General features: G+C 40.3%; 1 protein-coding gene across 1 annotated transcript in view; it reads left to right on the forward strand.

The window, feature by feature from the left end:
* KCNN2 (potassium calcium-activated channel subfamily N member 2) overlaps positions 1–23802 on the forward strand; it is a 143283-nt gene extending 119481 nt beyond the window's left edge. Inside the window, exons 7-9 of the mRNA XM_028093030.2 lie at positions 13799–13926; positions 20221–20290; positions 23512–23802. Coding sequence (XP_027948831.2) covers positions 13799–13926; positions 20221–20290; positions 23512–23802 — 489 coding nt within the window. The remainder of the gene's footprint in view (positions 1–13798; positions 13927–20220; positions 20291–23511) is intronic.
* The last annotated feature ends 976 nt before the right edge of the window (positions 23803–24778 follow it).

The raw sequence follows: 24778 nt of genomic DNA on the forward strand, positions 1-24778 counted from the left end.
CGAGAAGGAAGAGGGTCAGAGGGAGAAGCAGACTCCCTGCTGAGCAGGGAGCCCAATGCGGGACTCAATCCCGGGACTCCAGGATCATGACCTGAGCCGAAGGCAGTCGCTTAACCAACTGAGCCACCCAGGCGCCCTCTTGTCACTTTCAAAAATAAATAAGCTAGGAAATGCAAATACATGCCTATTAGACTATTAGTCCACATACATTCCAAGCTTGGAGCAGATATTTTATAGATCTCATCATGGGTTTGTTTGTATGAGTTCCATACTGTATGGTTCGTATCTAAGAGTCAGAAGTTGGGCAGTATCAAAAGAACTCTTCCACAGAGTCCCTTGTATAATCCAAATAATTTTGTTGTGAAGATTATACATTATAAATTTCACAAGAGGGTGCCTGGGTGGCTCAGTTGGTTAAGCGACTGCCTTCGGCTCAGGTCATGATCCTGGAGTCCTGGGATCGAGTCCCGCATCAGGCTCCCTGCTCAGCGGGGAGTCTGCTTCTCCCGCTGACCCTCTTCCCTCTCGTGCTCTCTATCTCTCATTCTCTCTCTCTCAAATAAATAAATAAAATCTTTAAAAAAAAATTTCACAAGAATTAATGCCACACGGAGGTAGAAAATTACATTAAAACACCATAATAGCCCATACACCTGCATGTAAATCTTTTCAGCAACAAGAACAAAAGGTGTGACAGGACCACAAGTAAGAGAAACCAAGTTAGCATGTTGAGGCAGCGATCCCCGGCTTTCATAAGCAGTTACTTAATTTTAACTGAAGACGGAAACATGTAATTTCTTTAGATGGGCTTGGGGCTATTGCGATTCCATATCCTACTTACTGAATAGACGGATGTTAAAATCCATAGTGGAACACCTTTGATGAAGAGATCTGGGATATTCGTACAGGTCTCCCAGGATCATTTGGGAGACATTTATCATTTAATTATTTTAGCTTGGGGTCATTCAGCCTCAGCACTGTTGACCTTTGGGACTGGATAGTTCTCTGTTCTGCAGCTGTCCTTGTGCATTTTTGTTTGTTTAGCAGCATCCTTGGTAGACTCGTGACAACCAAAAATGCCTCTAGACATTGCCAAATGTCCCCTCAGTGGACAGAATTGCCCATGGTGAGAACTGCTGCTTTCGTGTGTTATGCCCCAGGGGTTTGGAGACTGGGACAATCCTCATAGCAGATATTCTCTGTGTCTACTCAATTTATTATAATCTTCCTGGGTATAACATGTCGTTAACAAAAGTACCCAGTGTACCTCTTATAGTTGGGGTTCTGTGTTTACTGCTGAGGATGTAGAACTGAACTATCATAGCCCAGGACTGAGGGTATTTTAAGCTTTTACACTACTGTGCCTTCAGCAGATCAGATGAAAGATCTGTTTTTGTTTTTTCTCTACTTGGCAGAAAAATGCACTTGTGTTCTTGCTTCTGTTGCTCATGAGCCGCCCCCCACCCCCCACCCCAAAGCCTAGTCCGGGCCCTCTTTGGAGGACTGTGGGTCTAGAGGACTTCCTTTGGTTTTTATGAATGGGTCTCATTTCCCCAAATGGACCACGTGTTCTGATCTTACAGCCTTTCTAAGTTCTTGTATACTTTAGCTTGACTCATGATGCAACATTATCTATAGGGATAGAGAGCTTTTTCAGTAAGAAGTACTAGCCTAATTCCAAAATTCACATTCTCCACCATGCTTTAATTCTCTTATCTCTAATTCTATTATCTCATTACTACTTCTTAAAAGTTTAGCTGCTTTGCAGTATTACTTGGGACAGAAGTCTCTTATAGGCCTAAGAAAGGCATTCCAGCAGGCTTGAATTTTATAGGCAAAATGTCACTAAGTACAGGTACAAATGTTAAAATGGCATTAGAATCAAACAAATTTCTCAGGATACCCATTTCATTATTATAGTCAATACAGTATATGAAAATAATAGCCCTTTATAGTCCTCTTCAACTTAATGAGTATCATTTACTTGGCACTTGATTCCATTTGGTTATTTATGGAATTTCTAAATGGGCCCATTTATAATTTTACCTTTTTAAATAAAAATTCTAAAATACTGGAAGATGATGGAATAATGGGATCCTGAGTTCACCTCTTCCTCTGGATACACAAGGCCTACAACTACAGATAATGCAACTGACTCTGGACATTACCTGAAGACTTGCAGAATGGATCTTCTACAGTTAAAGACTTAAAGAAAAAGCCACAGGGATAAGGGGCAAAGATGCAGTTGAGAACCCAACCCCCCCTGCATGGCGACCCACAGGATGGAGGGCTATTACAGGCACAGAGATCCTACCTAAGGAGCAAGAGCATCAAACCCCACATCGGGCATCTCACATTCCTGGGGACCCGCACCAGAAAGATGAGTCTCCATAACTTCTGAATTCAAATTGGTAGGAGCTTTCTCCAGGAGTGGGAGTGCCGGCGGACACCATTTTCTTGCCCTCCTTCAGCCTGGCTGGCTGCACTTTGCAGGAACCAATTATGGTACTCTCCATCTACCTTGCTGGCACTGGTCATCCAACTGCACCTAGTGAGCCTCCCCCTGAAGCAAGTACTATTCTGGGGGGCGGAGGGGGGGGATCAGCTCCACCTACCAGTGGGCCTAGAGCAGTCAAAGCCCAGGCACAACAGGAGGGCACATGCTGCCCACAGGGGACACCTCTGGAGTACCTGGTTCTGGTGACCAGGGTGAATGGACTGTGCCACTGGGCCCCACAAGGACACTTTCTACAGAAGACCAGTACTTACAAGACCAGGAGACAGAGCTGATCTACCTAATACGTTGTAATAAGCAAAGAGAATCAGACAAAATGAGGACACAGAGGAATATGTTCAAAAAGAAAGAAAAAGGCAAAACCTAAGAACGATAACTGAACAAACAAAATGGAGATAAGTAATCTACCCAACCAAGAGTTCAAAGTAATGGTCCTAAAGATGCTCCCCAGACTTGGGATGAACTCAGAACTTCAACAGAGATGGAAAATATAAAGAACCAATCAGCGCTGAAGAATACAATAACAAGAGAAAAACACACTAGAGGGAATCAACCATAGAGCAAAAGATGCAGGGAACAGATGGAAGGCAGGGTAACTCACATTATAGGGGTCCCAGAAGCAAGAGAGAGAAAGGGGCAGAATACTTACCAAAGAAAGAACAGCTGAAAACTTCTCTGACCGGGGGGAAAGAAACAGACATCCAGGTCCGGGAAGTACAGAGAGACCCAGACAACATGAACCCAAAGAGGCCGACACCATGACACATATTAAAACGGCAAAAACTGAAGATAAAAAGAGAATCTTAAAAGCAGCAAGAGAGGGGCACCTGGGTGGCTCAGTCGGTTAAGTGTCTGACGTTTGATATCGGCTCAGGTCATGATCTCAGGGTCGTGAGATCGAGCCCCACGTCAGGCTCCAAGCTCAGTGTGGAGCCTCCTTAAGATTCTCTCTCTCCCCCACTACCACTCACGCTGGCTCTCTCAATAAATTAAGTAGCAAGAAAAAAGCAACTAGTCAGGTACAAGGGAAACCCCATAAAGCTATCAGCTGAGTTTTTAGCAGAGTTTACAGGCAAGAAGGGAGTGGCATGATATAATCACACTGCTGAAAGGAAAAAAACCTATACCAACAATATTCTACCCAGATAGCTTATCACTCAGAATTGAAAGACATAAAGGAGTTAATCACCACTAAACCATCCTTATAAGAAATGTTAATGGGACTTCCTTAAGTAGGAAAGAAAGGCCTTAACCAGAAGAAATATATTATAAAAGGAAAAAATTTCACTGGTAAAAGCAAAAATATAGTAAAGGTAGTAGATCAATCACTTATAAAGCTAGTATGAAGGGTTAAAGACAAAAGCAGTAAAATCAGTTACATCGACAGAAATTAGTAAAGGGATACACCAAATAAAAAGATGTAAAATATGTTATACATATAAAACATGAGTGGCAGAATAGAAGGGTAGTGCTTTTATTTATTTTTTTAAGAGAGAGAGGGAGAAAGAGAATCTTAGGCGGGCTCCCCACCCAGCACAGAGCCTGAAGTGGGGCTCCATCTCACAACCCTGAGATCATGATCTGAGCCGAAATCAAGAGTCGGCTGCTTAACAGATTGAGCCACCCAGGCGCCCCTAGAAAGGTAGTGCTTTTAGAATGCCTTTGAACTTAAGTGACCATCAATATAGACTGTTATACACATTGGATATTATATATGCACCTCATTGTAACCACAAGCCAAAAACCCGTAATGGGCACACACAAAATAAAAAGAATCCTAACATAAAGCTATCAAACCAGAAGAGAGCAAGAACAGAACAGAACTACAAAAACAACTGGAAAAGAAAATGGGAATAAGTACATACCTGTCAACAATTACTTTAAATGTAAATGGACTAAATGATCCAATCAAAAGGCACAGGGTGACTGAATGGATAGAAGAACAGGACCCATCTATATGCTGCTTACAAGAGATTTGCTTTAGACATAGAGACCATACAGACTGAAAGCGCAGGGAGGGAAAAAGATGGAAATGGAAAGGGAAAAAAATCTGGGGTAGCAATACTTACATCACACAAAATAGACTTTAAACCAAAAGACAAAGAAGGGAATTACATAATGATAAGAGGAACAGTCCAACAGAAGGATATAATAATTATAAATATCTATATACCCAATATGTGAGCACCTAAATACATAAGCAAATATTAATAGACATAAAGGGAGAAGTTGACAGTAATACAATAATAATCGGGGACTTTAACACCCCACTTACATCAATGGATAGATTATCCAGACAGAATCAACCAGGAAACAGTGGCTTTGAAGACACATTAGACCCGGTGGACCTAACAGATATATAAAGAACATTCCATCCCCAAACAGCAGAATACCCATGATTTTCAAGTACACTTGGGACACTCTCCAGAACAGATCACATATTAGGCCAAAGAGCAAGTCTCAATAAGTTTAAGAAGGTTGAAATCTTATTGAGCATCTTTTCCAACCACAATGCTCTGAAACTAGAAAACAATTACAAGAAAATTACTGGAAAAAATACATGGAGGCTATACAACATGCTACCAAATAGCCAATGGGTCTATGAAGAAATTGAAGAGGAAATTAAAAAAAAATACCTATAGACAAACGAAAATGAAAACACAATAGTCCAAAATCTTTGAGATGTAGCAAAAGCAGTTCTTAGAGGGAAATTTATGGCAACACAGGCCTACCTCGAGAAACAAGAGGAATCACAAGTAATCCAACCTTACACTTAAAGAAACTAGGAAAAAGAACAAATAATGCCCAAAGTTAGTAGAGGGAAAGAAATACTAAAAATCAGAGCCAAAATCAATAGAGACTAAAGAACAATGGAAAGGATCAATGACACTAAGAGCTGGTTCATTGAAAAGGTAGAGACAATTGATCTTAACCCAGACTCCTCAAGCAAAAAAAGAGCAAGGACACAAATAAATAAAATCAGAAATGAAAGAGAAGTAACAACCAACAGGACAAAAATACAAAGGATTAGGAGAGACTACTACAAAAAAGTATACACCAACAAATCGGACAACCTAGAAGAAATGGATAAATTCCTAGAAACATATAATCTTCCAAGACTGAATCAGAAAGTAGAAGCCTGAACACATCAATTACTAGTAATAAAACTGAACCCATAATAATAATAAACTCCCAACAAATGTCCAAAACCAAATGGCTTCACAGGTGAATTCTACCAAACATTAAAAGAAGAGTTAACACTTACCTTTCTCATACTATTCCAAAAAGAAGAGGAAGAAATGCTCCCAGATTCATTCTATGAGGTCAGCATTTCCTTGATTCCAAAACCAAAAAGAAAGACACTACAAAAATTAGAAAACTACAGACCAGTATTCCTGATGAACACAGATATAAAAATCCTCAGCAAAATATGAGTAAACCACATTCAACAATACATTACAAGGATCATCCACCAACAAAATAAAAAGGCAATCTATTACTGAAGGGGAGAATATATTTACAAGTGATATACCAATAAGGGGTTAATATTCAAAATATATAAGAACTAATAGAACTCAATACCAAAAGAACCCCAAATAATCCAATTAAAAAATGCTTAGAGGGCCTGAACAGAAATTTTCCAAAGAAGACACGCTGATGGCCAACAGGCACATGAAAAGATGCTCAACATCACTCAGCATCAGGAAAATCCAAATCAAAGTGGTTAGTATCAAAAGGACAAGATGTAACAAGTGTTGATGAAAATGTAGTAATAAGGGAGCCCTCATGGACTTTTGGGGGGAATGTAAATTGGTACAGCCACTATGGAAAATGACATAGGGGTGCCTAAAAAAAAAATAAAACTAGCAATACTGTACAATCCAGCTCTTTCACGTCTGGGTATTGAAAATGAAAACACTTAATTAGAAAAGATATATGTACCCCTATATTTATTGCATTATTGAAAATAGCTAAGATATGGAAGCAATGTAAGTTTTAATCAATAGATGAGTGGATGCAGAAGATGTGATACATAGATACACAATGGAATATTACCCAGCTATAAAAAAGGAGGGAATGTTGCAGTTTACGACAACATGGATGGAGCAAGAGAGTATCATGCTAAGTGAAATAAGTCAGACAAACACAAGGTACCATATGATTTCATTTGTAGGTGGAAGAAACAAATTAATAAACAAAGTTAAAAAGAAACACAGACCAAAAAACAAAACAAAACAAACCAGGCTTTACATGCAATGAATCATGGAACACTACATCAAAAGCTAATGATGTAAAGTATGGTGATTAACATAATAAAATTAAAAAGAAAAAGAATATGTGATATATATTTTAAATACATTTTTATATATTTTTAATATATATGGATTATTACTCAGCCATAAAAAAGTATGAAATCTTGTCATTCCCAACATGGAAATGGGCCTAGAGAGTATAATGCTAAGCAAATTAAGTCAGAAAAAGACAAATACCATAGGATTTTCGCTCATGTGCAGTTTAAGAAACAAATGAACAAAGGGGAAAAAAAGAGACAAACCAAGAAACAGACTCGTAACTATAGAGAACAAAGTGATGGTTACCAGAGGGAGGTGGGGGGGGGGAATTGGTGACATAGATGAAGGGGATTAAGAGTACATTTACTGTGATGAGCACTGAGTAATGTATAGAATTGTTGAATCACTGTATTGTACACCTGAAACTAATAAAACACTGTATGTTAACTATACTGGATTTAAAATAAAATTTAAAATACAAAACCAGGCTTTTAAATACCCAGAACCAACCATAGTTGCCAGAGGAGAGTGGGGTTTGGGGATGGGCAAGATATTTGAAGGTGATTAAGATGTACAAACTTCCAGTTTTAAAATGAGTAAGTCAAGTACAACATTGGGAATATAGTCAGTATTCTTGTGACAACTTTGCATGGTGACATGCAGATTGTAAGTGCAGTAATGCTGAGCACACAGATAACTGTCAAGTCACCATGTTGTCCATACCCCAACTAATGGAACATTGTATGTCAACTACAATTTAAAGAGAGTTCAAAAATCTGAACAATCAGGACTGATTTCTGGGACATAACCAAGAGTAAACAAGGACCTAAAAGCCATATAGAGTTACCAAGAGGAAGGTTCAAGATACAAGTTCAAGGGTGCTATCTTTTTTTTTTCTGATGGTCAGCAGGGGTAATGATTATAGACATTCTGAAATCTGAATAGGCCTGTAAAGAAGCAGCAGTATGAATGTTAAACAATTGATTATTTCTTCTAGGAAGAAATCTAACTTTCCAAGCCTCCCATTGTGTCTCTTAACTGCATTGAACAATTTCCATGAAAAATTATTCACCGTGCCCAAGTTTCCAGAGGAACAATTTCATATAGAAATCGTTTCTCTGTTTGACCACCTTAGCCACGTAAAATACTGTGTTTGAAAGTAGAACACACTATTCATTGCACAGTATATATTAGGGGAGATTGTTCCATGTAATTCCAAAAGTTTACATGCCACTCTATAGTTCAAAAAAATGGCCAAGGAGGTACATGGACCCAGAATAATCTAATGATTTCAAAATGAAAGCACAATAGCAGTAACTTGTCGTGGGGCTTAGGAAGATAGGACTAGCTATTTCGTACATTTGCAGTTTATCACCTGACAGGCAGCGTGTTTACCATGCTTTATCTTTTGGAAATATTATTGCTCTTCATCCATGTCTGAACCAAGAAGAAATCCTGGAGTTTGGCCCTCTGCATACTTCCATTTTAGAAGGAAACTTGAAAACAAGCAATTCTGGGAGCCCAGACCTAATTTTTAAAGTAGCTAGATGTACCACAAAAGATAATTATACATATTAATGTCCACTGTGGGTGTTTCCAATCCTGTTAAGAATTCTCAATAAGATCCATAATAAGAACACCATTATGCAGTTATATAATTTTGTTTCCTACGTGCTTCTTAGCAAGTGAACAGAAATTCTGGAGGATTTCGTCTACGGAGCTTTTACATTGTGCTTGGTGACATAAGCACCAGTGTGGGTGAAAACATAGAATGAATGGATCCCTGGGACTTCCCTCTGTTCCAAAGCTCCAGCGTTCACCCAGCCCCACGTACCTGCTCCTGAGGGGAACTGGGCGGCACATGGTGTTGGTGTTCAGGCTTAGAAGCCTTGTCTACATTTGCCCCGGGCATCCCGGAGGCATGACCCACAGCATACGAAGCAACATTTTACCCATTTTACTGTCGTTAGGAGAATGAGAGGCAGGGAACTCTCCTGTTCCTTCAGGCAGAGGTTATGTGCCTTCCTCTTAAATTCAGAAAGAGTGGGAAGCACTGCCCCAAAATAAGTCTCTGAAGGGAGAGGCAAGAGGAAAAAGGACAAAGAAATGGAGGTTTCTTCTTTAAGAATCACAGTAGTCAAAAGCAAAGGAAAACTATAAACAAAGTACCCTTTAGACAGTGCTTTAATAACTGTCTCTATCTAGGTTTGAGCAAAGCAAAGTTTCAATTAAAAGTCCATCCGCTTTAAGGGCTTTTGTGGTTTATCAAATATTGTTGCACTTAAAAATATTGTTCACCTTGCTACCTGTGGCTTTAATTTTTTTTTTTTATCATTACCTGTAAGTCGGCAATAGAACATTTCATATCCTTTCTACCTGTGAAGATGCTTTTAAGGCATCTGGGTAAGTACCATTACCTTCAATAGTATTATTGCTTTTAGGGCCTTTGTGTTCTCAAAATACCTGATTATTAATATGCCTGTCAAAATGCTTCTGATAAAAGATTTTAATTGGAGTTGAGCATGAGTCAGGCAGAGCAAATGTTCATGTTTTCCTTTTTTTTCTCTCATTTTTTGATGTACAGAAAAGAAGTTCTATTTCACAGTGGCTTTGGCCCATTAATTGGCACTAGAATTATTACAGCTACAATTGTGGGGGGTCATATCTATGATCTCCCCCTAGCAACTATCACAGTATCTAACATGTGATAGACACTTAATAAATGTGTTGAATTAGTAATTGGAAATTAGGGAAGACCTGGTGAGATCATAGGTCTCTTCTGTAACCTGTATACCCTTCTTATCCAAAGGGTCCTTTGGTGGATAAGTATGTATCTGTGGTTCATGATTAGAAGTTTTTATGATGCAAAGTATATACTACGTTATCAAATAATTAGTACCACCTATGCCCAAAGCACTGTGCTAGGGGACGCAAAGATTAGTGTCAACACCCATGCCCCTCTGAGAGTCTGTAAATGCCCCCGAAGGGCAGGAGGGAGCTCCAGGGTTACATTGCGAGATAACTGTATGGCAGGGTTCTTAACTTCGTTAACAAAAGAAACTTGCCCTCTAATTCAACTTCCCTTTCATCTAAACGATCACTAATGCACAGACCTACTTCCCTTCTCCAATTGGCTATCCCTGCCCTGTAACAATTCCCCATTGTTTAAACCTGTGGGACACTGAGGTACTTTGTACCCTGTCTTCTCACTGTCCCCTGTCCCTTTCAGCCCTAAAAGAGGCTGGAAATACCTACTTATCCCAGGCACATGTGATCACTAGGCAGAGGGTGCATGTTTCTACTCTTGGATGTTTGTCTTGTGGCCGCCATCTTGAAAAGTACCAGTTAAATGGGATGACTTCAGAGTTTTATTCTTGTGTTTCAAAACCTATTAGGGAGTTAGAAAGGGGGACGTTACAACATAAATGCATCTGTCTCATAGTTTTTCAAAGCAGCTGTAGGGATTTCATTTTCAGATGAGGAATCATTTTCATTTTTAGCCTGTCAACTACAGTGAGCGTTTTGTGCATACAAATCCTGCCACAAAGACCTTGGGGGTGTCAACCCACCCCAATGATCTCAGAAATTGAGGTTTCCTACTCCCCTTCAGCCATTCCCCCACCATCCCAAAGAGAACAAAAAAACCATTTAAAACACCTCGAGGGCAAGCAGCAAATCGCTTTTTTGAAGATTTAAGAACTTGAGGAATTTGGCATTTGCTGTTTATGGATGGGAATCCAAAGCAAAATCAGTTGTTATGTTCTCTTGCAAACATTCCTATGTTCAACCACTGTTTTACTGTCCCATCTGTTGTTTACCAAGTTTTCTAGCTTCCTCCTCTGCGTCTTGAGCTGATAAAATCAAGGAGGGGGTGTCTACCAGGTTCCCTTACCATCTTCCAGGCAGCTAAAGCCGTTCAGATAGCTGAGACCTCCCTTCGATGTCCCTTCTGTTTCTTAGTGGGGAAGGGCCTATTCCAACCCCAATTGGTGCTGACCAGTACCTTCCTACCCCTTTCCCTTTAAAAGCAAGGTCCTCAACCCTTGGCCACTTACGCAGCATCCTCACCTCTGAAACAGATCTAACGATCAGATGGAAAAGCCCTCCCAAAGGCAACTCCTACCCCTGTAAAGAAGAGAAATCTGTTTCTGTAAAAATGAAGAGCCAAGTATTTCACTGGAACACCTCTCAACTTCACTGTGGACGGTGGTGATGTTTCTTGGACACTCTGCTGGCGCTTAGCACCTAATACTTCAATCCTGTTTCTGCATGAGTGCTCTCTGTGCAGTCTGATGAATATCCAGGAGGAAGTGCATCATAAAGCAAAGTCGCTGCTAAAAGCAGTTCTAAGAAGCAAGTCATTTTCTTAACGTGGGTTCTAGCAATTCATTTTCACTCAGAAAGAAACCTTTACAGCAGCATGAACAGGATTTGCCATCAGCTACCAAACCTGAGGCTTTCTGTGCTAAAAGTGAAAAAATACATGTACATCCCTGCGATCATAGTTGTAATTCTAAGACTCTTCCTTATTGAAAACTAAGACCTGAAAAGGACTTTAGTAAGAATTCTACTTTTCTCATGTAGGGAAGAGAAAACTAAAGTCCTGTGAGGTTTAGCTAGTCTCCTTGACCTAACTTACTTAGTCCAAAGTCAAGAACTTAGAACCATTTCTCAAGTCCAGTTCACTGCTCGGTCTTCCCCACCACTTTGCCTTTCTTACAAAGTCGTCTTCCTCTACCCAGCCCCCTGCCCCGAAACATCCTTTATCCATCACTCAATCACTCAGAAGAATTCAATAGATCAACTTTTTTTTTTTTGATTTTTTATTAGTTTCAGAGGTCCAGTTTAGTGATTGATCAGTTGCATACAACCCCCAATGCTCATTCCATCAAGAGCCCTCCTTAATGCCCATCACCCAGTTTACCCCATCCCTCCAGCCCCCTCCCCTCCAGCAACCCTCAGTCTGTTTCCTAGAGTTAAGATTCTCTCATGCTTTGCCTCATGGATCAACTTCTTAGAGTAAGTCATTAATAATTAGCCTAAGTGAAACCTCTGGGTCATCACACCTTGCACTATGAGCAAGGGAGAGGCCAAACTTGGCCTTGGCTGGCCTTTATCAGGTTCCAAGAATTGTTGAAGATGCTAATCAAGAAAGTGCTTTCTTGCTCATAGTGCAAGACATGATGACCCAGAGGTTTCACTTAGGCTAATTATTAATGACTTACTCTAAGAAGTTGATCCATGAGTGCTTGCCTGGTGATGGGTATTAAAGAAGGCACATTCTGCATGGAGCACTGGGTGTTATACACAAACAACGAATCGTGGAACACTATATCAAAAACTAATGATGTAATGTATGGTGATTAACATAACAATAAAAAATTTAAAAAAAAAAAGAAAGAAAGAAAAGTGCTTGAATATTACTAGGAAGTATTCTCACCTCCCATCAGCTACACTAGGTCTTGGCTGTGTTACCGAAACACTTACATCCTTTAGGTTTGTCTCATCCATTTGAAATGCAGTGTACTTAAATTAACCAACAAAATCACAACAACATAGACTCTGTCAGTTCGTTGAAGTGTGCTAACAGGCATACAGTTTGCTAAGTCACCCCAGGAGGGCAGAAGAATAGGGCTGCTTGGACACTGAGCAGTGGAAACGTGCCCTTGTCGTTTGGCAGCCAAAAATACCAAAGAGGCTTGCAAGAGACAAGATTCACCTTGGCCTTCTGGCATTTTGCCTTCCTCCAGGGAAATGAAGAACGTGGGGATAAACAATTACAATACAGGGTGGGGAAATCAGCACCTTTTTCCCCCCCTAGTGTTGCCAGACAGGTCACAAGCACCTCTTGATTTCTTTAAAAAAAAAAAAAAAAACTGGTTGGGGTAGAGGTTAGCCCAGAAATAGGTCAGTACCTCCCTAATATTCCATTTTAAATGTGGTTCCAAGACAGAAACAGGTACTTTTTAACAGGCTCAGATTCAAGACACATTTTTTTTTTTTTTTTGAGAAACAGTTACTCAACGAGCTAGAACTTACCATGATTATTCAGATGACAAATATGACCCCCCCGCCCCAGCCACGTTGCAAAGGATTCTGCTCTGGAATTTATCAACTGTTGTGTTCGTTTGTTTGTTTGTTTTTTTAATTTAATTATGTTATGTTAGTCACCATACATCATTAGGTTTTTTTTGTTTATTTTTTTAATTATGTTATGTTAATCACCATACATCATTAGTTTTTGATGTAGTGATCCATGATTCATTGTTTGTGTATAACACCCAGTGTTCCATGCAGTACATGCCCTCCTTAATACCCATCACCGGGCTAACCCATCCCCCCACACCCCTCCCCTCTAGAACCCTCAGTTTGTTTCTCAGAGTCCATAGTCTCTCATGGTTCATCTCTCCCTCCGATTTCCCTGCTTCATTTTTCCCTGCTATTCCTTACGTTCCACAAATAAGTGAAACCATACGATAATTGACTCTCTCTGCTTGACTTATTTCACCTAGCATAATCTCCACCAGTCCCATCCATGTGGATGTAAAAGTTGGGTATTCATCCTTTCTGACGGCTGAGTAATATTCCACTGTATATATGGACCACATCTTCTTTATCCATTCATCTGTGGAAGGGCATCTCGGCTCCTTCCACAGTTTGGCTATTGCAGACATTGCTGCTATGAACGTTGGGGTGCATACGGCCCTTCTTTTCATTACATCTGTGTCTTTGGGGTAAATACCCAGGAGTGCAATTGCTAGGTCATAGGGTAGCTCTATATTTAATTTTTTGAGGCACCTCCACACCGTTTTCCAACGTGGCTGTACCAACTTGCATTCCCACCAACAGTGTAAGAGGGTTCCCCTTTCTCCACAACCTCTCCAACATTTGTTGTTTCTTGCCTTGTCAATTTTTGCCATTCTAACTGGTGTAAGGTGGTATCTCAATGTGGTTTTGATTTGGATTTGTTGTTTGTTTGTTTTCTTAACAGGTGAAAAACGCAGCTGCCAATGTACTCAGGGAAACATGGCTAATTTACAAAAATACAAAGCTAGTAAAAAAGATAGATCATGCAAAAGTAAGAAAACATCAACGAAAATTCTTGCAAGCTATTCACCAGTAAGTACCATTTCTCATTTGTTGCCTTCCTGCTTGTGTAGCTCTGGGTCTAAATTCTCACACTTGGTCATTCTTCTCTCGTGAGAGAAGAAAAAAGAAAACACTGTCATATCTGTGCCCAGAAGACATTATTTGGCATTTTAGTAATTCCACAAATGAAATGCTGAGAAGATTGTCAGTTCTTTTTAGGACTAAAAAAATCATTCATTATGAGGGAGAATCGTCATTTACTGTATTAACTAAAATGTCTTCTCAGGTTCTCTCTTTAGAAACAATATTTTCAGTTGCAATTGTATTTCCTAGTATAGCTTAATCATCTAGTTTGCTGTAGGATGTTTAGTTTGTATCTACTGCAAAATCTTGACAAACAATTTACTATTTTATGACCTGTCTGGATTTTTTTTTTTTTAACACTCTGCCAACATATTTCTGTGAAGATAGTATAGATGCTTGATTTAATACTTGCATTTTTAAATGAGTCTTTACTCAGGACTTGGGGGATTTTCTATACACTCCGTGTTCATTATAGATTTTATAGTGCCTGCAGACCTTACATTCTTCCACCATTATTCTGACTTTATCCAGACCACCATTATTCAGTTTGTTGAAGTTCTTCACACCATTTTGTTGTAACACTGTATATAACCATCATAGACTTTTAAAGGACAAATGCCTCTGTAGTGAGTTTCAATAATGACTTGAAAGCACCAGTTTTTCTCCCTCAGGCTGGCAGCATCCTTACCGTAAGTACATTCACGTGGGCGTCCATCTTGAGGCTGCACAGCCTTGCTCTTAAATCCATGCCATTTCTGTGTGGGGAAGAGCAGATCCGTTACATGGGTGGGCCAGAAAAGTAGCTTTCCTCATGCAGCCTACCAGGGGAATCATGGAAAGGTGGGTCAACACACTGGGTATCCTGCTGAGACAGCAAGATGTGTCTTTCTCGGAGCTGCCTAGTGCGGTAGACCAGAAAGCTCTGAAGCTGGAGTTTTCATTGTATATCCTCAGGTAGTACATACCTAATATATTACACCGAGAGTCTCTGGGGAATCACGCAGCATTCAAGGGCTACCCTTTCACTTCTCCCTCTAACTGTGCGTTTCTAAATAGCTAGCACTCACAGTGTGGACTCTGTCTAGAAATTACTACCTTAATGAGAATAAAATCCAGGCACTGTGAGATCTAAAATGGAGACTCCACACATACAGTACAGTAGAGCCCGCCCTCATGGCTCCTCAGAGCACTTTAGTCAAGTTCTTGCGGCCAGCAGCCCCAAAGTGACATCATTTCCCCTTTAGCTCTGGGATGTCACACTGGGCCCCCAACTATGCTTTTTATCCCATTGTAAGGAAAGGCTAGAATTTTAAGATAATACTCTGTCCAAGTCTGGGAATGCATAAAAGGGAAACACAGAGGGACCCCGGATCAGATCTGGCTCCCAAGAGGAAACGGCTTGCTGGAGATCACGGCTACCTTTATTAACCAAATACCACCCCCTAGGGGACTCCACATCTTGATTCCTTAAAGTTTAGACTAAGAGAGCGAGTCCCCGGAGAGATGCTGAGCCTTCACCTCTGAGGACAGGCTGCCTCCTCAAGGGTCCCCAGGCACCCCTCTCCTGGTAGAGTGGCCATTCCTACACCCCCACAAGTGTACCACATAGAAACCCAACATTCATCCAAGATTTCTCCATACTGTGGAGAAATCACCCTTTGTACTTCTAATATTTCAATACGAACTTATATTGTTCAGGTATATTAAAAAAAAAAACACACACAAAACTTACCTTTGCGTGTGTGGGCAGGTGTGGGCTGTCTACGGGTCCAGCAACCACACATGCCATTTCCTCCGGGATCATATTTATAACCCTTTCTGTCAGTGTGATGTACCTATTAAATAGAAAATGAAATGTGAGTGGCCTTGTGTGCCATTGAGAAGTTTTTATATAACTATTGGAAAAACTGCTTTGATGGTTTCTGTAATAATTTTGTAGCCACATGTGAATGGTGGGTATTTATATTTTTATCTGTCTTGTCACAAAATGCACTCATGCTTCAATCTTGGGGCAGGTGGGGGCAGCTTAGGGGTGTTCACTATAAATTTTTTTCCACTTTGCTGCAGGTTTGAAAATTTTTATAGTATGTCAGAAAAAATTATTGGGAGAAGCGAAATTGAAAAATTGCACCTAAGCAATCGTTAGATTGCTAGAAGGTGCACGGATCCACTCTTAAGGGGTTCGAGGTATAGCTTACATGGGCCTTCCAGAATCCTGCTCTGGGATAGCATAACAGAGGAAACCATTCATGATTCTTTTGCTTCTTGCAGACATTTCTCATTCTGTTTCTTCAGTAGCAACAACGTAGTTCTAAAGTAGATCAGCTTCGAGCCATGCAAATGTTCTAAATTGTTTTATAACTTAGTCTTGGGGTTATCTGATTTCCTCTGAGGTGGGAGGGTACTTATACTTTGTAAAAAAAAAAATTTTAAAGTAGAACTGGACATTTATATGGGCTGGGTTTTGGCTAGATTATTCTAATCATGCCTAATCTCTCATTTTAAGTGAGTGAGTGAAGTCATGCAGGAAAGCACACAGGGCTCGATTCTTCAGGGCAAGACTCCCATTGCCCACTATTCAGACACAGATTTACAATTTCATTGGCTAGAGCTCTGCTGGCCTCTCCCATCCTCTGATTTGTCCTGAGAGCTTTTCCGGAGCTCGATCTGGACTCCCCTCTTCCCAGCGTCTCTCTCTAACACATGGCCTCCCTAGTCTCCAGTAGATGCCTGCTTCTCCAGGCTCTGTCCTCTTTCCAGTAACAGATCTGTCTTTAGGGATCATCACTTAGTGCCAGGAAGCATTCTGTGCCTGTAGACGTTTGAGCACTTTTTCTGGTATCGGCATTAACTCTTTTAAAGTGTATCATTCTTCTGTCTATCTCAACTACAGACCCAGCAATCAATCAACATTAACTTGTTCTTGGAGCCGAGAAATTCAGTAAACAGAATTTCTCTGATGCTGAGTTTTTGGATTACCCACCTTTCAGAAAGCCAGGCTTCTGAACAGCCCCAACTCGGAGTGTATGTACCCCCTCCAAGAAACACTGACATTATAATCCCATTATTGAGACTACTGTCCCTATGACATTCATATTAGGCCAAAATGGGTCTTGTAGTTCACTTGTACATCGAGTATCGAAGAGGCCATAATGACCTGGTAGAGGTTCTTCCTTCTGAACCTTCATTCTGGAGAAAGCGCTGTGTTTCAGGTGAGGCAGTCTCTCAGCAGTGAAGGATGCTAATATAATTGAACAGTGTTTTTTTGTGATCACTGTGCCAAAATCCTGCAGAACCTTAACAGGATCTTTCCGCCAATGAATCGAGCCCCCTGTGCACAATTGAACACCACGCTGTTTTGTTCCAGAATATTTTACAGTTTCTTTTCTTTTGTTTTGTCTTTTTATTTCAACAAAATGAAAATAGAGCTCGGAAGTAAGTTGTGTGAGCCGCTCCCCTCAACATTTGCAGAATTTTCTACCGGCTGCATGCACCCAAGTGGATCCTTTATTTGTGAATTTTAGTAGTCTGATTGCTGCTATGGAAATGTGATCCAAAATCATGATCTTTTCCTGTGATAAGTGAAGTTCACAAGGAAGAAGTCAACATATGTTCCTTATTCTTCTTTTGAGGGGCGGGGGGAAGGGAAGTAAAACACACACCTTTTACCTTTTATTCTGACAGCTGAAGCTTTAAGTAGGCTTTTTTCTGCCAGTTCTATGGTTCAGGCAGTCTCAGAAGCAGCAAGGCAAGATGATTTAAGTGCAAGTAGCTCAGGGGATTCCAATCAAATAGGCTGCTCTATGTCAGCTTTCCGGATTAGTGGAAAAGAAAATGGGCAAAATTCTACTGTCAGAAACATAATATAGGAATTCAAGAGAAGTAAGTTAGGCTTCACTGTTTGGAAGACAGAGTACTAACCTCAGCGAAGGGACCAGCACTCTGGCCCTTGCGCGGGACCGGCCAAGCTCAGGACTTTGCCTGCACTCACTAGCTGCTCAGGCTTCTGATCTGGTTCCCCAAACTTGGGTCATTCACGTGCCGACTCTCCTATTATTTAAATCTGAAAACAAAGCTTGATGTAAGTCTCTACCACAAAATGGCTAAAAAACAAAACCAAAAACAAACGAAAATGAAAAAACAAAAAACCATTCCCAGCAAAGAGAGGTAAAGGCAGCATCAGCCAACAACTGCAACACTGGTGTTGAATTCTAGCCACGGACTGTTGCCTGCAGAAAGCTCTCAGCTGAAATGCTGCTCTCTCTTTTTTCAGAAAGGAGAGACTAGCAGGTGTTGGGAGATAAAAACAGGATAGGACCAGCCTGAGACATTTTTCCTGTAATAATCATGAACTGGAAGAGAATTAAAGAGAACTGTCTCTCCATCTGGTTTAGTATTTAAGGTCTTCTTGTTTGCGTGTCACTTAGCCATCTAGAACACCTCTGCTGATATAAATCCAGCACTTCAGAACCACTGTCCTCACCTAACCCTATTTGTTTCCTCCATTAAGAAACTGAAGGTCAAATTAGGGCCAGGGAGAATGGAGTCCCTGTCTGGCCCCTTTGTTCTCTCTAGTACATTTCTATAGAATGACCCCACACATGTTTCAAGGGTTTTTTTGTTTTGTTTTGTTTTGTTTTGGGTTTTTTTGGCAGGGGGAGGGAAGGGACTTGTTTTTTAAAAGGCAGACATCAAGACCCGTAATCCTTGTAACTACTTAGAGAAACCTATCTCAACAACGTGTTAGATTTAAATACATATTTGTAAGTTTCTTTTACACTTAAACATATTCCATCTCTAGAATAGCACAGAAAGGAGCCAATTAACTGAGTTCCAAGCATTCTAATAGAGAAACACAGACTTGCAATGATATGTTATAACCTTAAGCTGTTTTGGATGGTTAAATACCGTGTTATAGGCAGGTGTCAGTTAAACCCATACTGGCAGAAGGAACTCTATCTTCACTGTCAAGCAGATTTGGGGACATATTGGCTATCGTAGTTTCAAAACAAAATCACTGCACATCATGAACATTCGTTGCAAAAATCTCCCTGGCAGTAAAATCTTGCCCTGTGAATTGTTTATCCCTTTTTTGTAATTACCTTTCATTTCAATTGGGAAATTATCAAGATGACTCTCCAACATCAACACTGTACTTTACAAACAACATGTCATCAAGGCAAAAAGGTTAGCATGGGCTTTTTTTTTTTTTTTTTTTTTTTAACTAGTAGCTGAGAGAGACTTGCTCGTCTCCTGGAGCATGGCTTTGAATGCTTTGAATCGGCTTAAAGAACAACAAACCACTTGTCTCTTGTTGGAAAATCTTGATTTCTTGGTACAGAGTAAGCAATGAATAAATATTTTTTTAAATATTATAGTAAATAAGTTAAGGAATAGTAAGAGTTGTCATTCAGGAAGATCAAAAAAAAAAAAAAACCAGTGGTTGTTTGACTGTCAATCAGATATAGGCAGTGATATTTCAAAGTATCTAAAAGTAACTTTATGAGTAGCAGGTCCCATCTGTCAGACATTTTAATTGTCCGCTGACTTTTATCTACAAGAAAAAATTAAGGGAAATTCTCCCAAGGAAATGGTCTGGCTTCCCTTCAAATTCCTGGCAGTTTAAGATAAAAGTCAAGGGAAACACAAGGAAGAATAAGAGAATTATGTGTTTTGAGTTATCTTGCTGCTGGTTGAATAAAAGCTTTGTTTTTGCTAATAAGAATCTCACTTATCACTGTGTTTCATCAGGTTCAAATACCTAACCCAATCCATCTCCAGCTGAACAGGGCTATGCCCCGTATCTAGTCATGTAGGCATAGGAAGGTGCTCACTGCTCCAACATTGATGAAATTGTCGTCGCTTTGCCTATTTCTTCCTATGTCTATTTGAAACGATACTGGGATTTTAAGGAATGTTTTGACTTTTCTCATATGGTTAAATCCTTATGAGCCTTTCTCCGTTCAACTTTTAACTCCCTGGTAAATAGCTGTCCTAAGGACGCCTCATCTCTCTCTCTCTCTCTCTCTCTTTCTCTCTCTCTCCTTTCCTTTTTTGCGGTGTTGGGGAAGCATGCTTCTCATTGTACCAGATACATAACCAGTTTGGACTTGACCCCAAATATTCAAGGCATTATCCATGCAGTTCTTTGCTCTTGTCGATTTTATGCATGCTCTTTGGAAGGCGTATGAGAGCAGTAGAAAGGAAGGAGCCCTTCTGACTTCAGATTCTGTCTTTTAGATTAAGAAGTGTAAAGATGGAGCAGAGGAAACTGAATGACCAAGCCAATACCTTGGTGGACCTGGCCAAGGTAAGCTTGGGGTCTCAGCCCTCGTGATGAGGTCTGTTGGAATGAAGCACTGCACAGTAACTGATCATGCTTTGGGAGGAGGACACCCCAGACTTGCTTAACGCATCAAGCCAACAAACCACCCTAAACCCGATGACCCGACTTAAGAGAATTTTCCTAAAACTCTTCCTTCATATGCTCTTTCCCTACATAAATTATTCAACCCCCTTTCTAAAAGCCCTCCCACTTACAGGGACTTGAAAATATGTAAGAAACATAAGTGGAATATGAGACAATACCATTGGGTTTCATATTTGTCATTCAGTCTCATCCCTCTGAGAGCAGAACTACATTCTGGGTCTGACTGTGACGTTCAGGGCTACAGAGGACTCATTAATAAAATTATTTTTCTATTTTAAGCTCACTCAGAAGACTGCAGTGTTGAAATTAAAAAAAAATACAAGAAATTACATCATAACATGAGAATCATCTTTCCAAAAAAAGAATCAGTTTTTATAATTTAGGATTCTTTTTTCATTATTTAAAAGATCATAGTACTTTTTAAAAAGTACATTAATGGTCCCTCGATTCTTCTGTCACACTCACAAGATTTATCCAGTTGATTTTTGGTTGTTCCTCTCAAGTCAACTCCACTTTAAAAATATGAATATTTGGGGGGTGGGGGGATGGGTTAGCCTGGTGATGGGTATTAAAGAGGGCACGTTCTGCGTGGAGCACTGGGTGTTATGCACAAACAATGAATCATGGAACACTACATCCAAAACTAATGATGTAATGTATGGTGATTAACAATAAAAAATTTTTTTAAAAAATGAATATTTGCCAACAATGACAACCTACCATTTTCCTGAGCTAATTCCAAAGGAGGCATCATGTGGAAGTTCTCAACTTTTTTTTTTTTTTTTTTTAAGATTTTATTTATTTGACAGAGAGAAAGACAGCCAGAGAGGGAACACGAGCAGGGGGAGTGGGAGCGGGAGAGGGAGAAGCAGGCTTCCCGCCGAGCAGGGAGCCCGATGCGGGGGCTCGATCCCAGGCTGGGATCATGACCTGAGCCAAAGACAGACACTTAACGACTGAGCCACCCAGGCTCCCCAGTTCTCAACCTTTTAACACGAATGCTTTCAAAGGGGCAACTCTCTCTAGGGGCACCTGGGTGATTCAGTCGGTTAAGCATTGGACTTTTGACTCTGGCCCAGGTCATAATCTCAGCGTCGTGAGATCAAGCCCTGTATTGGGCTCTGCACTCAGCAGGGAGTCTGTTGGAGATTCTCTCTCTCCCTCTTCCCCTCCCTGCGCATGTTCGCTCTCTCAAAACAAATAAATAAATCTTTAAAAAAATAATAAAAAACTAAAGGGGCAACTCTCAGTTGGATCTGTACATCCTGTTGTTTGTCTTTTATAAAGCCTCCAGTATCACTAGGAAAATTACACCTATTTATTCTAGCCTTATGAAATAACACAACTACATCATATTTGTCTTACTGTCTATCAATAACACATGCAATATAAATACGTAAAAATTGAATATTTGAGGCCTTATAAATAGAAGGTAAGTGAAGAATTCAATGACTTACCCCCGGGAGAGCATATGTCATGCACTGAAGGTGGGCAGCACATATGAGACTCGAAAATGTTCTCAATTAATATTTACACACGTGGCTCTCAAGTAGACACGTCTTGAATGAAGATGGGGCAGACTCTTACATCACTCCAAGGCCAAATGATAAAAAAAATTGGGTAAATAAAGCAGACCACTTGGAAATAATATAAGATATAACATTTTACTATATATAATTAATATTATAAATCTGTACTATATAGTGTCACTTCAGGAGTCTACCTATAAGGCAGGATGCTCACAGATATACGCTGTGCTATTTCTTTCAAATTATTTCTTGAGCACCATGCTTATTATTACAGCTACAGAGCTGTTGTGTCTTAAGGGTTCAGTATTTTCTGAGTGAATTGGATGTCGCTCCCATATTCTCAAGACTATGTAGTGAAAAAATAAAGTTAACGTGCTCTGTCTCCATGACCAAACTCAGACTAGGTGCCTGTGTCCTGAATAGTAACTCTCTTAATCGGTTCATTTAGCATCATTAAGAGGTTATTAAGCAGGTAAGAGCACATTTAATAGAGGGAAATGAGATAGAGGGATGGACAGCTTCAACAAATGTTTTGAAACTTGGGAAAAGCAGCAATGGAAGGAGATTCATGTGCCCCTCCTTCCCTTCTTCCTGGTCTCTCAGTTCCCTCCAGAAACATAACTGGGAGTCCAAGTTATGAAAAGCCTCTCATCAAGACAACTTCAAGATTCGCTAGAGACCAAAAAGCATTTTCCTCTTTCAAACCACTCAGCTCTGATAAACCACAGGGTAGACTGGTAACTTAATCTCCCCCCAATTTTTTACCTCTCAAAATGCTATTTTACCCAACGGAGAGCCTGTAATTTGAAACCTAGGGCCACAAAAGATCGTTCAGAATTTTTTCCTGCTTTAAGTTACTAAATTACTTGACCAAATTAGTTTGTCCTAAACTATTCCACCTTCAAATTTTTTCATATTCCACCCTCAAAATTTTTGCTACATTCCAGTACCTTCTGTATACTATTATTATTCTTTAAATCAGCTTCATTTTAAAAATTACCCTTGCCCTAATAAATATTACATGTTGCAAAACGAATGTGATATGCTAACTTTTGTAACTGCTATTAAGAAATCTACATAAATATTAAATCACAACTTTGTCTCGACACCACCAAAAATCACAGGGCATACCACCAGCAAACCTGTATGACATTTTCTGCAACTGGACCAGGTTAAGGCCTAAGATCTTACAGTTTTAGGAGGGGGAGGGCGTGGTGGGGAAGGGAGAGAATCTTAAGCAGGCTCTCCATCCAGTGCAGAGCCCAAGGTGTGGGGCTCGAGCTCATGACCCTGAGATCACAAACTGAGCCAAAATCAAGAGTCGGAGGCTCAACCAACGGAGCCACCCAGGGGCCCCAAAGATCCCACATTTCTGAATCCTGGCATCGAACAGACATCCTAAATCTGCTTTGCAAAGTCAAGTGCTCCATTAGCTGATGCCCCTATTTCTTTGTGTGCCACCAAAAGGAATCCAACCCTCAGACTTGGGAGAGTTGACAGTTTGCTTCCAGGGCCGGTGTCCTGACACCGTAGTCCTTGGTTTCCTTATCTGTCTCCCACCCTGTTTTGTAGACCCAGAACATCATGTACGACATGATCTCCGACCTAAATGAACGGAGCGAAGACTTTGAGAAGAGGATCGTTACCGTGGAGACAAAACTAGAGACTCTGATTGGCAGCATCCACGCCCTCCCTGGGCTCATCAGCCAGACCATCAGGCAACAGCAGAGAGATTTCATCGAGGCTCAGATGGAGAACTATGACAAGCACGTCACCTACGACAATGCCGAGCGGTCCCGGTCCTCGTCCAGGAGACGGCGGTCTTCCTCCACAGCGCCACCAACTTCATCAGAGAGTAGCTAGAAGAGAATCAGTCAACCACAAAATAAGACTTTTTGCCATCATATGGTCAATATTTTAGCTTTTATTGTAAAGCCCCTATGGTTCTAATCAGCGTTATCCGGGTTCTGATGTCAGAATCCTGGGAACCTGACACTAAGTTTTAGGCCAAAATGAGTGAAAACTCTTTTCCTTTTCCTTTCAGATGCACAAGGAATGCACCTATTATTGCTATATAGATTGTTCCTCCTGTAATTTCACTAACTTTTTATTCATGCACTTCAAACAAACTTTACTACTACATTATATGATATATAATAAAAAAAAGTTAATTTCTGCACATACTTGTTTGGTCACTTGACATTTCTAAAGGTTCACTTCTCGCATTGTTTTCAAGCTAAGATGACTGGTTATCACCTGATACGTGTTGATAACTTTCATTACCCAGCTGGTTGGAAGAAGACTCTCAATCACTCTGTACTCCATTCACTAAGATGCTCCCCCATCACGAAGTGTTACAGTCACATTCATTTGACACGGGCAGCTTACTATTCTTTTTGAGTTTACAGTGTCTAGTTTCTAATTGCATTTATTTCCAAATTATCTGGAAGGAGGACCTGTTACATCAAAGCGTATATGTAGACCAGGGGCACACAGATGCTTTCTAGAATTATTTTATTCCCAGTTTACCAGGAAATGTATTTATTTATTTTTTTAAAAGATTTTATTTATTTATTTGAGAGAGAGAATGAGATAGAGCATGAGAGGGGGGAAGGTTAGAGGGAGAAGCAGACTCCTTGCTGAGCAGGGAGCCCGATGCGGGACTCGATCCCGGGACTCCAGGATCATGACCCGAGCCGAAGGCAGTCACTTAACCAACTGAGCCACCCAGGGGCCCAGGAAATATATTTAAAGAAAGTATCAGGGGTACACTACTGTCTGTGAACTGATATTGAAGACTTTTTGGTCTAAACCAGTTATTTCATCTTTTCCCTTATAT

This window comes from Eumetopias jubatus, unplaced genomic scaffold (assembly GCF_037043125.1).
Source record: "Eumetopias jubatus isolate StellerSeaLion01/CBP00866 unplaced genomic scaffold, mEumJub1_p1.0 scaffold_5, whole genome shotgun sequence".
Taxonomy (NCBI): domain Eukaryota; kingdom Metazoa; phylum Chordata; class Mammalia; order Carnivora; family Otariidae; genus Eumetopias; species Eumetopias jubatus.